Source organism: Bombina bombina, chromosome 1 (genome assembly GCF_027579735.1).
Source record: "Bombina bombina isolate aBomBom1 chromosome 1, aBomBom1.pri, whole genome shotgun sequence".
NCBI lineage: Eukaryota > Metazoa > Chordata > Amphibia > Anura > Bombinatoridae > Bombina > Bombina bombina.
This window is the reverse complement of record NC_069499.1, coordinates 1,451,512,201-1,451,529,990: the sequence shown is the minus strand read 5'-3', so window position 1 is coordinate 1,451,529,990 and position 17,790 is coordinate 1,451,512,201. Positions and strand designations below refer to the sequence as shown.

The following is a 17,790-nucleotide window of genomic DNA, read 5'->3' as shown; positions in this document are numbered from 1 at the left end:
TCGGCTCCCTTGCAGGTACACTAAGCTTCCCTTTTCTGCCCCCTTTGTTATGTCACCACATGTGTACAACATCACTGGTGTTCTGTGAAGGGACCGAACTTTGTAAAACAGCAAACCATGTCACTTCCTGTGACGTTTCATCAGCTGTTGCTCTCAGTTTGAGCCTAATACGCATGCATGGCAGATTCTTCACATTCCTGGCCGCATACGTGACGGTAAAACTCTTTACAATTGTGAAACCATTCTATAGCGCATGCGTGGCCTTTTCTATCACAAATGGGGGTGTTTTATTGAACGATGTTTATTGAACACTGTGCATTATGCTGTGAAACAGAAATAAATGTATAGTTATTTATAAATATGTATTTATATATAAGTTAATGTTTACTGTGAAATACGATATGCAGTGGCGATATCCGAGTAGCTGTTTGTCATGCAGGGAGGAATAAACATCTTTCCATGTTAGTGCTTTGAATGTTTGTATGTTTTGACTTATATATAGATACATATTTATAAATAACTATACATTTATTTCAGTTTTACAGCATAATGCGCATACAGTGTTCAATAAATATCGTTCAATAAAACACCCCCATTTGTGATAGAAAAGGCCACGCATGCGCCATACAATGGTTTCAGAATTTCACAATTGTAAATATTTTTAGCGTTACGTATGTGGCCAGGAATGTGAAGAATCTGCCATGCATGCGTATTAGGCTTAATCTGAGAGCAACAGCTGATGAAACGTCACAGGAAGTGACATGGTTCGCTGTTTTACAAAGTTCGGTCCCTTCACAGAACACCGGCATTCTCATACATATGGGAGTGCCACCAACCATCCCCGGCCTATAGTGCAGGGGATCAATGAAAAACAGAGTTTCATCAGCGATCCCCCTGCATGATGAAAAGCATAGCTTGTCATGCGCATTAAAGTGAGTCTAAACTCAAATGGATTGGATGGAGCATGACATTTTTAACCAGTTTTGTCCATCCTTTGTTTGAAAGTAATCCTCTGTGAGCTTAGGACCGTGCACGTCGAGCCATGTATCAACACTGCTGCTATAGACTGTTAAGGCACATGCACGCTCCTGGGCTCCTATCAGCCTAATGAGATTTATTCTTCAACAAAAGATACCAATAGAACAAAGCTAATTTTATCATATAAGTATATTTAACAGTTTAAATTACATGTATTTGAATCATGAATGTTTAATTATGACATTTACTGTCCATTTAAGTATCCAATATTTCCACATAAATTCTGCTGGACAGACAGTTGAAATACTGGACAAAACATTTCACAGTTGCCTGCTGGGACCAAAATGTTAACGTATTGTTATTTCTATATGTGACATTCATGAACATCTCTTACTTTTTACAATCTGATGCTAATGCTTGTTATGCTCTGTGTGTAGTGATGTAAAAAAAAATGATGTTCCTTGCATTTTCTCTCCTGATCACTTGTCAGTTGTGATAATATTTTACAAGCCCAACTGTCTTGTTATCTACTGTCTTGTTATCTTCTGCCTTGCTCAGTGCCTTATTGCCCAGCTTGTAAAAGAATTTGTAAATAAAGCCTGACTTTTGCTATGTAATACGGATTTTGTTTTCTTTTGATCCTTACATGGGTAGTTACCTGTCAATCATCACTGGGTTGGTGTAGTCTGAGTGGCAGCTATGGTTCGGAGGCGTGGCCTTGTCAGGTGACCTGAATGTGGGCGTGGCAGGGCGGTGTTATAAGTGGTGATTGCGCTGCGCTCAGCAGGATCAGAGACTGCTAAAAAAACGAATGAAGCGCTGCCACTTTATGTAATCGCTTATGTGATTCCCCAGACGACCTGGGGAAATATCCGCTCGGCCCACCTCCTGTTTTTAACCAACGCCCCCTCATCAGGACCACCCGCCTCTCTTAACTCCTCGGTTAGCTGGTCAGAGTCCTGTGTTCCCGCACGCACTTTACTCGTGATTCCTGCACAGCCGAGATGGAGATCAGTTTTTCAGGGCGTCGGGCTCTCGTGACAGGGGCAGGAAAGGGTGAGGAAGAAAGGATCTGAGCCTTACACAATACTTTTTAGTATTTAAACATTTTGAGTATGTGTCCTATATAAAGCCCTTGGTAAAAGGTACCAGCATTATTACGTTGACCCCATGGGTCCCCCAGCTGTTTTTGTACTGTACACCTCTTTCAGAATTTGTATTCGGCTGCCCCATCATGAGATGTGCTGCGATTTGGGAGCAGAACCTATTTACTCCTCAATTCATTTGCTAGTATATCTCCCCTTCCCATAAATCATTAGATTTATTATCTTGTGTTGTTTATGCAGTATTGCTCTTCGCTCCATATCCAGCTAGGAATACATATATAGCTCAAAGACTCGATTTATCATTCATATTAACCTATATTTTCTCCTAAAAGTTCTCATAAGAAATCCCCTATACAGGGCTCGATTTATTAATCATTTGGGGAATTCTCCTATCAGTTCTCAGCAACTCTCCTTAGGAGAGGCGCACATGTGCGCCCATATTTATCATAAAGTTGTTTTTTTCTCTATAGGAAAGCTGAGGAGAACTGATAAATTTCTCCAGTCGGATTAGTATCTTCTCCTTATTTTATCACTAAAAATAAGCAACTATTCTCCATGTCAATCATATATAAGCCAATAGAAATCTTTATACAGCCTTCCTAGTAGCTTTGTTAACGCCCCTCTTCAGCAAACTTTCATATAAGAAAATAGATCTACATTTTCATTGTTTTGTGTTTCAATTTTAGCGCTTTTTTTAATCTTATTTTTATGCCCCAATAGATATAATTTTTGCGCTCCATTTTATATATATATATATTTCACTCCATCATAAATTATTATTGCGCTCCAATTACCCTTATTTTTGTGCTTTGTTATAGATACCTTGTATCTATTTTTGCACCTTGTAGACCCCTTTTTTTTGGGTATAACTGGTAAAGAATAGATTTCTAATGCTGTTCTCGACTGTAGCTATGGAGAACTTTAATGCAGTAACTTGCAGGAGAACTTTCAGTCCTCCACAGGAGAATATAAATGATAAATTTGTAACTAGGAGAATTATGAGGAGAACTATATGAAATACAACTAAAAATATCTAATTTAACCCTTTTTTGGAGAACATGTTCTCCAAGGAGAGTGAGAACAGAGTAGGATAATTTTACAGTCGAACTTGCCCAATTTTAGGCGTATTTTTGAATGATAAATAGGGGAATTATTTCTCATGAGAACTTTTAGGAGAAAATATAGGAGAAATGGAATGATAAATGGAGCCCATAAAGGGTTAAATTAGATCCCTTTTGGTTGTATTTCATATAGTTCTCCTCATTAATTCTCCTACTTACAAATTTATCATTTATGTTCTCCTGTGGAGGACTGAAAGTTCTCCTGCAAGTTCCTGATTTAAAGTTCTTTATAACTACTATGGAGAACAGCATTAGAAATCTATTCTCTACCAGTTGTGGAAGCAATGTTAGACAAAAAAAAGGGCTCTACAAGGTAAAAAAAATTATAACAAAGCGCAATAATAATGGATATTGGAGCGCAATAATTTATGTTGGCATGATAAAAAAATATATATAATGGAGCGCCAAAATGATATCTATTGGGGCATAAAAATAAGATATAAAAAAGCGCTAAAATTGAAGCACAAAAACAATGAAAATGTAGATCTATTTTCTTACATTACAGTTTGTTGAAGAGGGGAGTAACAAAGCTACTAGGAAGGCTGTATAAAGATTTCTATTGGCTTATATATGACTGACATGGAGAATAGTTGCTTATTTTCAGTGATAAATAAGGAGAAGATACTAATCCGACTGTAGAAATTTATAATTAGTTCTCAGCTCTCATATGGAGAAAACAACTTTTTTTATGATAAGGGCGCACATGTGCGCCTCTCCTAAGGAGAGCTGCAGAGAACTGATAGAACAGAAAGTAGAATTCCCCAAATGATTGCTAAATCGAGCCCATAGTATCCTTCCCACATTTAAACTTACACCCAAATGCCTATTGTATAACCTCTTATGAAATCATTCTGGCTGTGAATGGAAAATATTCTGCCCTGGAGCCAATATTACCTACATATATATAACCTGTTTGTTCTGAACAATGGAAAAGGTGCTCAAAAATCTGCACATTTTCTGTTATGTATCTCAAGCATATAAAAATACATTAATAATAACAAAAAACTAATAATCCTGGCCTCTTGTATACTACTATAAAAGAATGAGATGTACATTTTTTTTGCAAGTAACTATTACACCTCTGAGAAAAATTTTGTCTTCCAAAAATGATTTTATAAAAAATGAAAGTGTTAACTTTTAAGAAATACCTTAGTTTTACCTAACCAGCTGGCTGAGTCTGAGACAAACTCAATATTAATTTCTTTTGATTTTGTAAATGATACACTGAATGCTTTTAGCCTACACTCTGCAATGTTCATTTAAAAAAAATAAATCAAAGTCCTACATGAGTTTAACACAACAAATTGTACATTAATACCTGACCTGCTTCCCTTAGGAATCGGCCGGGCAACTGTGAAGGCACTGCATGCAGCAGGGGCTGAAGTGACTGCACTTAGCCGGAGTTCGGGAGACCTTGACAGCCTGGCCAAGGAGGTGGGGGTGATGCTTTTCTAAAGCAGAAAATATACTAAATAGAAAAATGGGGTGAAAGGGGGTCCTTTTCGTGCTTTGAGGACCACAGTTACAACTTTATCAAGCAAAGTAATATATGGGCCAGAGAAGACACAGATAATCTGATATGGGGATAGATGCACCAAAAAAACTACTTGTTTAGGGGGTGCAGGATTACCTGGTTTGGGGAACACATACATTCTTTTGCTTGATTGTGTAATGGTGATCCAGCAGGCAAGGGAGCACCATTGCGTTAAGGTAACAAACCACACTGCTCTAGTACACATGTCAAGACTTTTCAGAGTGTTACTGGATGTGCCAACATAGAAACATACATTTTGATTGTAGTCATGAGCACATTGTGTGTGGCCTTTTGACGATAAAGCTTTATGCATTTCTCAATAATGGTTTTATCTGTTAAGCTGCAACATGCCCATTCCACATCTGCAAGAAGGCTACCATTATTATTTTTGTAAAGCACGAGCGGGAACTTTTTTAAATCAAGGATTAGTGGTCATTTATTTATTTTGAGAAATGTCTTACCTTACAGTGTTGTACTTTTTAAGGTAAGGTTTCCTTGATTACTAGCATGAAATTTGATTATTTCTTACAGCTTTCTTATTCCTTTATATAATATTTTTTTTGCCTTGGTTTTATCCTACCACCCCTGGGTCAGATGTTCCCCTTTTTTACTGTAAAGGATGCATCTGAGAATTCAGCTCTCTAAATGTATTATGTACTATATTTAACTTTTTACCTCCCTAAATGTATGACCCCTCTTCATCAAAAAGTGTTCACATCACTCCTTTCTCTTCTTATCTTCAAGGTTTTTTTAGATTGTGAAGTCTTCTGAGTGCTGATATGTGGTAAATGGTTATAACTAATAACTTCACCTGTGCTAAAATGAAAGGCATGCGGCATACTCAAGTATGATGCTGTGTTCTTGATCCTGCAATATGTTGCATAGTGATTGTTTATATTCCTTTACATCCGTCCCTAATTGACCATGAAAAGTGAAATGACTTCACACAGAGAAATTACAGTCCAAGTTTGCTGCTAGATGTTTTATTCTAACATTTCTGTTGTACATTATAAATGGACTACATTGCGAAGATAATTGCATTACAAACCATTGTTTTAATGGGATATGTCATTTTTGGGATATGTTTACGGCGTGTTATATTATTGCAGTCAGATTTGCATATGTTACGAATACCTTTTCAATAAATTATATTAAAAAAGGGAAATACACCCAAGACACTTTTCAAGCATTGTATCCCTGAAGTGCTCTGAATTGGTAAAACCCTGTCCATTTAGTAGCAAAATAAGTTATAAATTCTTGCAACATTATATAGTTTATGCAGATCTTGCACAAGACAATCTTTCATTGTTTTTATATATTAACATAAATCAATACTCATTAAATGCTACCCATTATGATTTCATACTAGAGCTTGATGGCAAGTGCTGTACTTTAAGATTTCTGTACAAATGTTTATTCCCCTGGAATCAAACCTGAGGACTAAAATATATTATTTGCTTGATTAATAATGTCTTTTTTTTTTTAGCAATGTGCTACTGGGAACTAGCAGAACACATCTGGTGAGTGAATGACACGAGATCCCAGTAGTGCTCTGCTGCTTTTGAGACAACTTAGTTATACTTTTTTTTTTTTTTTTTTTTTTTTTTTTTTTTTTTTAATTTAAAAAAAAAAAAAAAATGCCAAAAGAATAAATTTTTAATAGAAAAAAATGAAAAGTCTCAAATTACATGCTCTCTCAATCATGATAGTTTAAATGGGCCGTATACACCAATTTTCATATAACTGCATGTAATAGACACTACTATAAAGAAGAATATGCACAGATACTGATATAAAAATTCCCAAGGCAGAACATGCTGTGATCTCAGATGTCATTGCAGAAAATGCAGAACTGTTGGCTTTTTCTCTTTGCAGCACTGCTCTGCATCAGGCTATTCTTATCAAACCACACTGTGCTCTGGCTGCACTGAGAACATTTTCCTTAACACAGTGCATCCAGAACAAAGTGCTGTTTGAAGAGAACAGTCAAATATGGAGTAGCGCTGCAAAGCAGCAGTGCATTTATTGTTGACTGGCTCTCATGGATTTTTTCATGAGATATTTTAAAAACATAACAAAAGTTATTTTTTTCTTTGCAGCTAATTTGCAATGCAATATTCAACTGCTGCACTGTATTATAAAAACTTAAAACATTGCTTTATTCTCCATTTACTAAGCGAATTTCAATATTAAATGTTCTGCAGCTTCCCCCTTTGACGTAGATAAGAATCAGCCTGGGGGGGGGCGCGTGCCTAGCAGCATAGGCAGCCCCCCCCCCCCCATGATCCGATCCTGGCCTTGATTTTATTTTTACTAATAGTGTTTACATTGGAAATTTGTAACAATGTTAACACTATAGTATCAGAAAAAAGGGTAAAAATCTTACTTAGAAGCTCCCAGTTTATTTATTATTATTATTCTTTATTTAAAAAGCGCCAACAGATTCCGCAGCGCTGTCCATGGGTACAAAGATAAAAGTACAGTACAATACAATATAGAAGACACCAAAGTTTAACAAAACAAATACAGGGGGAATTGAGGGCCCTGTTCCCGTGGGAACTTACAATCTAGATGGTAGGAGGGTGAGAAACAGGAGGTGGGGACTGCAAAGGTGAGAATGATGTTAGTGTGGAGTTAGATGGGGCAGCAGTTAGGCAGGTAGAATTCATTTTTTACTGATTTAGAGAGAGGCTTCCATGAACAGAAAGGTCTTTAGGGAGCGTTTAAAGGAGGAAAGGTTAGGGGAAAGTCTAACAGCTCTGGGAAGTGCATTCCAGATGGTTGTTGCTGCACAAGAGAAGTCCTGTAGCCTGGCATGGGAGGAGGTGATGGTAGAAGATGCAAGGAGCAGGTCATTGTTGGATCTTAGGGGGCGGGCTGGAGTATATTTCTTGATGAGTGAGGACAGGTAGGGGGGGGCTACGTTGGTAAGGGCTTTGTAGGTCAGGATGAGAATTTTGAATTGAATTCTGCTGTGGATGGGTAGCCAGTGAAGGGACTCGCAGAGAGGTGCAGCAGATACAGAGCGTCGGGAGAGGTGGATTAGCCTAGCAGAGGCATTTAGGATGGATTGAAGAGGGGAGAGGCGGGAGAGAGGGAGGCCAGTTAGTAGGTTATTACAGTAGTCAAGTCGGGAGATTACCAGGGAGTGGATTAGCTGTTTAGTAGTTTCAGCACTCAGAAATGGACGGATTTTGGAGATATTGCGTAGATGGTTGCGACAGGCAATGGAGAGGAGTCGCCACCAGCAAAGGAGACAGAAAAGGACCTATTAGAGAGATAAGAGTGGATCCAGGAAAGGGCAGTGTCAGAGAGCCCAAAGGAGCTGAGAGTCCGTAGGAGAAGGGGATGGTCAACTGTGTCAAAGGCAGCAGACAGATCAAGTAAGATAAGTATTGAGTAGTGGCCATTTTTTTTTAGCAGAAAGAAGATCATTAGTAACTTTGGTGAGGGCAGTCTCAGTTGAGTGTTGGGAACGGAAGCCAGATTGTAAGGGGTCAAGCAGTGAGTTGGAGGACAAGAAGTGGGTTAAGCGATCGAAGACTAGTTTTTCCAGGACTTTTGAAGCTAGCGGAAGCAGTGATATGGGGCGGTAGTTTGCAGGAGAATTGGGGTCGAGGGAGGGTTTTTTGAGGATGGGGGTGACCTTTGCATGTTTGAAGGAAGATGGGAATGAACCGGTAGTAAGGGATAGGTTAAATATGTGAGTAAGAGCTGGAGTGAGGGTAGAAGACAGAGACGGTATTAGATGTGAAGGGATAGTGTCAAGTGGGCAGGTAGTGAGGTGTGAGGAAGACAATAGGGAACTCACTTCATTCTCAGAGGTAGGGGGGAAGGTGCTGAGAGTGGTGGAGGGGGTTGCCAGGGGCGGAGATGGAAGGTTGCAGACTTGTGTTGGGATATTACTTCGGATGGTAATTGTTTTGTTGAAAAAGTAGTCTGCCAGGTCTTGAGCACTAAAGGCAGATGAAGGGGGTGGTGAAGGTGGGTAAAGGAGAGAGTTGAAAATGGAGAAGAGACGTTTAGGGTTTGTGGCGTGAGTAGATATAAGAGAAGAGAAGTAGGTTTGCTTGGCTAAGTGAAGGGCAGAGGAGTAAGAATAAAGAATGAACTTATAGTGAAGGAAATCTGATTCAGAGCGGGATTTCCTCCAGGCACGTTCAGCAGCACGGGAGCATTTTTGCAGGTAGCGTGTTTGGTTAGAGTGCCAGGGTTGGAGCCGACGGCGTGGGGTTTTGCGTATTTGGGGAGGAGCGAAAGTGTCCAGTGCCGAGGAGAGAGTATTGTTATAGTGGGTTGTAGCAAGGTCAGGGCAGGATATTGTGGAAGTGTGGGGGAAGTGTTTTTGAATAAGGTTGGAGAGTTGTAGAGGATCCACAGTGTGCAGATTTCTACAGGTGCGGGGGTGAGGGGGAGTTTAGTACTGTTAATGAGGTTAGGCTGGGACACCCAATGAAAGGGGCTGAGAAAGCAGGAAGAGCAGACACTCCCCCCTCCCCTGCATATGAAAAACACCCATTACACAAACAGGAGCAAGCAGGAATCTGTAGACTTCAGGCTACATCTGATACTTTGGGGTTTGATTGGGAGTTCTTAAAGGGACAGTCTAGACCAGTGTTTTTCAACCAGTGTGCCGTGGCACACTAGTGTGCTGTGAGAGATCCTCAGGTGTGCCACGGCAGACTGACAACAGTGTGACATATTTTTTAAACTTTGCTTGTTTTTTACTCCCAGTGCAGGGGTAGTTTGTAGGAGGCATGGCATAACAGCACAATACATACAGTATGTATTAGGCTACAATGTGTGATTTTTTTTAAATTTTGGGATGGTGGTGTGCCACGGGATTTTTTAATGTAAAAAAGTGTGCCACGGCAAAAAAAAGGTTAAAAATCACTGGTCTAGACCAAAATAAACTTTCATGATTCAGATAGGGCATGTCATTTTAAACAACTTATCAATTTACTTATATCACCAATTTAGCTTTGTTCTCTTGTATTCTTAGTTGAAAGCTAAACCTAGGAGGTTTATATGCTAATTTCTTAGACCTTGAAGGCCGCCTCTAAGCTGAATGCATTTTGACAGTTTTTCACCACTAGAGGGTGTTAGTTCATGTGAGTCATATAGATAACATGGTGCTAAAATGCAAGTCTGTCAAAAGAACTGAAATAAGGGGGCAGTCTGTAGAGGCTTAGATACAAGATAATCACAGAGGTAAAAAGTGTATTAATAAAATTTGTGTTGGTTATGCAAAACTAAGGAATAAATGATAAAGGGATTATCTATCTTTTAAAACAATAACAATTCTGGTGTAGACTGTCCCTTTAAAACTATACAAACTATAGTTTTCTTCAGCAAGACCTATCGGATTTCAAATATACCATTATTTTATGTGTATGTCTCAACAGGTTTTAAAAATAAAGCATAAAATATGAAAAAGTGTGTTTATATTTTTACTCCACACTCAATAAAAATTAGTTTGTAATTTTATTTTTCTAAACTCTATCATCAAAACCTGTGTTGCTAAATATTTGCAGTAGGTAACCTGTGTAAAATAAGCAGAAATTGAGAACATTTCACTGTTTTTCTGTTTTATTGCCGACGTGTCAATTTGATAGACCTTAACAAAAAGCATCTTTAAATTTAATGTATTGTTGCCAGCAATTAAATAGCTCTAGCTGCCTGGGAAGTTAAGATATGACAACAAAACTATATATTTTTTAGAAACTACACCCCAGCTGCATCAAATGAGGTCTTATTTGTATCACATATCTGATGTGTGCAACAAATAAGCATATATCATACTTGTACAAAAAATAAAAAATTAAACAAAGCGACATGTTCATTTATATATTACTCACTCCAAATTTGTGCTAGTAATACATGCAGCCTCTCATTTGATGCGCCAAGGGGTGTACTTTCCAAAACGGTGTACCTTGTATACTGTATCTCTAATTCCTAGGTGGCTACAGCTGTCTAATTGTAGACATCACCCCTAAATGTTTAAAGACAATTTTTAAATAAGATTTTCAAGGTTGCAGTTAAACAGCTCTAGCCACCTGGGAAGTTAAATTAGGGTACACATTTGTAGAAAGTACACCCCCTGACACATCAAATGAGAGGCTATATGTATTTCTAGCACAAAAGTGGAGTGCGCAAATATTCATGGAATATGGTGTTTTGCTTAGAAAATATTTTTTTCTAAGCGAAGTGTCATGTTCATTTATGTCTTACACACTCTAACTTTGTACTAGCAGCCCCTCATTTGATTTGTCAAGGGGGGTACTTTTCAAAACTACCTTTTTTTATATACTGTGTACCTTTTTTATATACTGTATCTCTAATTCCCAGGTGGCTACAGCTGTTAAACTGCAGACATGGCTACTTTGAAACACTATAAATGTATAGGGGTTATATCTGCAATAAAACGGTTTTATCTACCTCATTAATTGACTAACCTAATTCTAAATGATTTTATGTTTAAAAATATAACTCTCTTGCATTACCCACACAAGCATTACAGGCACTCACACTGGTTGAATTAGCACATGGATACCCATGTGAGCAGTAACACCACATCAAGGCTTCAACCCTTGCTACTGACCATTCACACACCTTTCATGTCTGATTCACTCACAGAAGCACCCACCCCCTACATACATCAATACTTTCATCCCTACTACTGACCATACACACACCTTTCATATCTTTATTCACTCACAGAAACACAACCCCTATAACTGGCCAGTCACACACCTTTCATATCTCCCTTCATACGTACCTTTTGATAGGGGCAACTCGATCACTGGGCTGGTCAGGCGTAAGCCTCAACCAGGGCACTGGGCTGGTCAGGCGTAAGCCTCAACCAGGGCACTGGGCTGGTCAGGCATAAGCCTCAACCAGGGCACTGGGCTGGTCAGGCGTAAGCCTCAACCAGGGCACTGGGCTGGTCAGGCGTAAGCCTCAACCTGGGCTGGTCAGGCGTAAGCCTCAACCAGGGCCATGTTTCTGAATTTCAGAATCTTGAGCCTCCTGGGGTTGTGAGGGTATGCAGCTAGTATGTTTCCATAGTATGATAAATACGGAAGCATTCTGGCATGCATAGCCCTGGTTTAGAGGGGCAGTCTGGACAGTAGTAACGGATTTCTTTACAACGTCCATGCTGACTGCACACTCTACACCGTCTACTAGGGAAAGTTTTTTTTTTTTTTTTTTCTTCTTCTCTGTAGCTGGTATATACTCAGCAAAGTGACGGCCATGCAACCTTGCATTCTCCTCATTTGGCCCAGTTACTAGAATAACCCCTGATGACGAGAGAAGGCTTTTAATATCAGATTCCTGATATTTCAGGAAACGTAGCCCTCTTCCTGATACAGGACAAACGCATTGACAATTGTATCAAGTGGACTGCCAGTTTCTTGTACCATGTATATGCTTTGCGAGAAGCAGAGTATGGTTCAAGCATCTGGTCAGTCTTATCTACCCCTCCCATATGCCAATTGTAATCCAGGACACATTGGGGTTTCATAGTTGGCATGTTCTGCCCCCTGACAGGAGATGTGCTCTCATCATGTATAGTTGTGAGAAGATGCACATCCTTTTTGTCTGTGAATTTCACAGCTAGCAGCTCATCAGAGTGCAAAGCTGTGGTCTCTCTTCTCTCTTGCTTTCTGAACATGTGAGTCGGAAAGCCTTTGTGATTGGCACGGATTGTGCCGCACGCAACGGTGCCCTTGCTATATAGCAATTTAAATAATAGCACACCAGTGTAAAGGTTATCCACATATGCATGGTAACCTTTATTAAATGGACAGTCAACACCATAAATGTTGTGCTTTAAAAAGAAAGATAATCCCTTTTATTACCCATTCCCCAGTTTTGCATAACCAACACTGTTATATTAATACACTTTTTACCTCTGTGATTACCTTGTATCTAAGCTTCTGCAGACTGCCCCTTATCTCAATTCTTTTGACAGACTTGCATTTTAGCCAATCAGTGCTCACTCCTAGGTCACTTCACGTGCATGAGCTCAATGTTATCTATATGAAACATATGAACTAATGCCCTCTAGTGGTCAAAATGCATCCAGATTAGAGGCAGTCTTCAAGGTCTAAGAAATTAGCATATGAACCTCCTAGGTTTAGCTTTCAAATAAGAATAACAAGAGAACAAAGCAAAATTGGTGATAAAAATAAGAAGTTGTTTAAAATATCATGAACGTTTTTTTTTTTTTTGCACTTGACTGTCCTTTTAAATATTGGGTGGACAATATACTCATGGGCTGCTCATAAAGCAGTGGTTAGGGGACTGTTGATACAACTCAAAGCTAAAACCAATAAGAAATATAGAACCCACATAGATCAACTCCACAAAGAGATCAAAATACTAGAGAGACAACACAAATTGACTAAAAATCCAGTAGTGCTACGAACCCTCCAGGATAAAAAACAAGCCCTAGTGACAATATTAAATTCGCAAGCAGCGAGGGCAGCGCAGCGGCTTTAATCACACTACTTCATGTACGCGAATACGCCAGACAGATTTATGGCACATTAGATTAGGGAACGATACAAGGCGTCAGCTATACCTTCAATAGAGACAGAGAGAGGGGTCTTGACCTCTCATCCCCGGGAGATAGTTGATAGCTTTGCAAGCTGTTATGGCAAACTTTATGATGGGGAAAAGGTGACACACAATACAATGACGACTCGAAAAGGGAAATTTTTGGGTGACTGCACGCTGTCGCTCACGACAGAACATAGAAAATTCCTTAAAGGGACACTGTAGCCCAAAAATTTATTTTGTGATTCAGATAGAGCATGCAATTTTAAGCAACTTTCTAATTTACTCCTATTATCAAATTGTCTTCATTTTCTTGGTATGTTTATTTGAAAAGCAAGAATGTAAGTTTAGATGCCGGCCCATTTTAGGTGAACAACCTGGGTTGTCCTTGCTGATTGGACAGCACCTTTAAACAAGTGCTGTCCATGGTTCTGAACCCACAATTTGCTGGCTCCTTAGCTGAGATGCCTTCTTTTCAAATAAATATTGCAAGAGAATGAAAAAAAATGATAATAGAAGTAAATTAGAAAGTTGTTTACAATTACAAGCTCTATCTGAATCATGAAAGAAAAAATTTGGGTTCAGTGTCCCTTTAATGCCCCGATCTCTCCTGAAGAGATCTCCAGAGCTATCAAGGATTTAAAACCAGGGAAGGCAGCAGGCCCCGACGGTTTTCCGGGGGAAGTATTATAAACTCTTCAAGGACACACTTGTCCCCCATTTAACTAAGTTCTGCAATTTCATCCTGGAGGGTAATCCTATCCCCCAGGAGCTTATTAGATGCAAAGATAGTGGTTATCCCCAAACCAGACAAGGACCATAAAAAATGCCAAAATTATCGCCCCATCTCGTTAATTAACCAAGACCTTAAGATTTTCACCAAAATCTTGCCCAATCACCTTAAACCAATCATGCCACATTTAGTCCATCCCGATCAAGTGGGGTTTATACAGAAAAGGGAAGCCCCAGATAACATAAGACGAGTGATTAATTTAGTTCACCATCTGGAAAGTACGCGGACGCCTTCTCTGGTCCTATCATTGGATGCGGAGAAGGCGTTTGACAGGATAGACTGGAAATACATGCTTGCGGTCATGGGGGAAATGGGCTTTGACGACACCTTTATGACTGCTATGCAGGCAATATATTAAAATCCACGGGCCCAAGTAACTTCGGGGGGATATAGGTCCACTCTTTTTCCCATATTGAACGGGACAAGGCAGGCGTGCCCTTTGTCTCCACTATTGTTCGCCCTCTGTATTGAACCATTGGTGGCCAAAATTCGGACTCATCCAGACATATCAGGAATTCGAGTAGCCCAATCTGAATATAAAATATCTCTATTTGGGGATGATATTCTGCTAACTATTACCAAACTCATATCACTCCCTAATTTACATATGATATTGAATGATTTCTCAGATATCTCGGGATATAAAATAAATATGGACAAAAGCGAACTCCTTCCAGTGGCCATCCCCCCACACACACGAAAAATAATTGAACTGAATTTTGAGTTCAGGTGGGTTACAAAAACAATTAGATATTTGGGTATTAATCTCCCAGCACAGATGCAGTTACTATATAAATATAATTACACCCCACTCCTTACTCAGCTTAAAAAAATCTTTTGAAGTGGCGGACGTGTGGTTTCTCCTGGATGGGGAGAGTAGCGTTAGTTAAAATGAACTTGCTCCCGCGCATTTTATATCTCTTCAGAGCCCAATTAAATTAGTCAACATAGATATCATCAAAATACAGGCTGAAATACTTGCTTTTATAAGGGGACCGAAATCGGCTAGAATAGCGAAACAGGTGGTTTGCAGGAGTAGATTGGGGGGGGGAGCTCCGGATCTTATGGAATACTATAGGGCCGCTAGATTAGCCCAGGAATCCTGTCTTCTGAGGAGATCGGAGGAGGCTACCTGGGTGTTTCTGGAGAAGGATTTAGGGGGGTGGGAGGAAAGAGATTCAATTCTATGGGAACAGTCTTCTCACTCAGTTAAGGCACATATTCAGACATACACCTCGGATTTGACCACGAAGACTTGGACACAGGCAATTAAAAGAACAGACTTATTTCCTGAGTTCTCCTTACTGACACCAATTAGATGATTTCTATCAGGTGACTCTCGCATACAGGTTGCTAAGTGGGAGAACAAGGGGCTCTATAGAATGGCGGATGTGGTGCAGAAAGGGCAGTTGCTTTCCTTTACCCAATTGCAATCAAAACTTACATCTATAAAACTACACTGGTACCTGTATCTTCAGTTACGCTCCTCCTTGCATTCTTTCTTGTTAAAATCAAAGAGTAGACAACCTACGGTGTTAGAGGCATGTGGCGCAAGTCCTACAAGGGTTAAACATAATATTTCTAGAATATATATGGCACTACAGACATCCCCGAACAGGACTAAATCCATGGTAATGGTAGCATGGGAGAGGGACCTGAGTATAATTAAAGGAATACAGGAATGGGAGGAAATGATCCAAGAAGCGGATATGGGATTAATTAGTATGGATTTAAAGGAAAATGTCATTAAGACTATATTCAGATGGTATTTGACCCCAATGAGGACAGCTCACATGCAACCGAATGGCAGTAAATTATGTTATAGAGGATGCGGTGAACCAGGGTCCTATAAACACATGTGGTGGGACTGTAGAGAGATTCAGGGGGTCTGGCAGAACCTCTCCGCCCTGATTAGCCGACTGCTGGAGGAAGAGGTCACACTCACTATTCAACAAGCATTGCTACACGAACACATAGATAAATTCCACAGGTATCTTAATACATTCATTAGAATCCTATGTACAGTGACAAGGATCTGTATTGCAAAATATTGGAAGGTAGGGTCACCCTCATGGTCGGAAATATATAATAAAATATGTTATAACTATACTATGTATGAAACCGCAGTGGACACATTAAATAATAGGGCTTCCTTTCAGAAGATATGGTACTACTGGATTAGTAACTCAACGCCTTCCAGACCTGAACGTGTTGCCCACTCTGACTCCTAAACATTGAACCTGGACAATACTCGTAGGTTTCGGGGGATCGCTGGGAGTGGGGATACTTTCTCCCCCCCCCCTTCCCTACCCTTCCTGGACCCTAATTACTTGAAAGGGGCTCTTGGAAAAGTTATTTGATCATTAATATAGATAGATAACTTTCAGCCTGCCCTACCCTTTTGTTTTATCATTGGGTAAAGAGTTCACGTGATATTATCTCCGTAACAACCTTCCTGGAGTAGATTCTCGAAACAGGTGGCCAACTTGTAGAGTTTGAAATTTGTATTCTTTTGCAGGATCCTTTACAATCCAAGTTGTATCCCTGGGAAATGTGAAGTACATTAAGATATATAGGAGGTATTGGGGGGAATGCTATTTGGATGTGTTGGTATTGTTATCTCCTAATATTCTAAAATGTGTATTCCTGGAACATTGGTTGAAAATCTCTTGTATTGTAAGTGAACAAGTAATTTGATAATAAAATAAAAAATATTTAAACATAAATATTGGGTGGAGTAAGTCCTACATTCTTTTTTCACTGGCAGCAAGGGAGAAGGGGCAGCCAGGGGGTGCTAGAACAGAATCCTTGCCAGTGTATACCCTAAAACTATAGGTGTATCCACTAGAGCTCTCGTACAGCTTGATCCCATAGCGAGCTCTCTTGGAAGGAATGTATTGTTTAAAAACAATACATCCCTTTATAGAAGATCAAGGATTCATCGACCGATATGATCTGGCCTGGAGTATAGCACTCTTGTAATCTTGCCAATGAATGGTCAAGAACAGGCCTTATTTTAAACAATCGGTCATGTTCTGGGTTGTCACTTGGCAGAGCATTTGCATTATTATTATGCAATAACTTGAGCAGTAACATATATCTATCCCTACTCATTGTAGCAGGAAAGATATGGGTCATCTGAGTAGACTGTTTTGACCAATATGAGGCTATGCTTGGCTTTTGCACAATCCCCATTAGCAGAGTGAGGCCCTAGAATTTCCTCATCTCTTGCAAATTGGTTGCAGTCCACCAATGTGCTCTGGCATAGCGGTTCAATTCTGCGCCAGTATTTTGAAAAAATTGCTCAGCATACAGATTTGTCTGCTGAACAATAAATTCTAAGAATTCATCATCCACAAACAACTGAAAGTAGTTGCTGGGTTGAAAATCTGCAGTACCCACCAAGAGGCCAGAATTGCCAGTAAATGGAGGCAACACTGGCTAAACCATATTAGGGGAGATCCAGTTGTAGCTTGGAACAGGCCTGCCCATGACTCGCACAGTATGCTGTGTTGACACTGCGGATGTTGTTGCAACATCCCCCATGCCCATGACTCCCACAGTATGCTGTGTGGCCACTGCAGATGTTGTTGCAACATCTCCCATGATTCCAAAAGTATGCTGTGGGGCCACTGCGGATGTTATTGCCATCCCTCTGCCTCATTATTCTATTCTAAAGTTTAGATTAGAATAATG

The 17,790-nt window shown here is 39.7% G+C and overlaps 1 protein-coding gene across 1 annotated transcript in view; it reads left to right on the top strand.

The window, feature by feature from the left end:
* Nucleotides 1–1,741: 1,741 nt before the first annotated feature.
* The window catches only part of DCXR (dicarbonyl and L-xylulose reductase), a 51,125-nt gene continuing 35,076 nt past the window's right edge, over nucleotides 1,742–17,790 (top strand). The window contains exons 1-2 of the mRNA XM_053705666.1: nucleotides 1,742–2,034; nucleotides 4,542–4,639. Of these exons, the coding sequence (XP_053561641.1) occupies nucleotides 1,983–2,034; nucleotides 4,542–4,639 (150 nt within the window). The 5' untranslated portion in view covers nucleotides 1,742–1,982. The remainder of the gene's footprint in view (nucleotides 2,035–4,541; nucleotides 4,640–17,790) is intronic.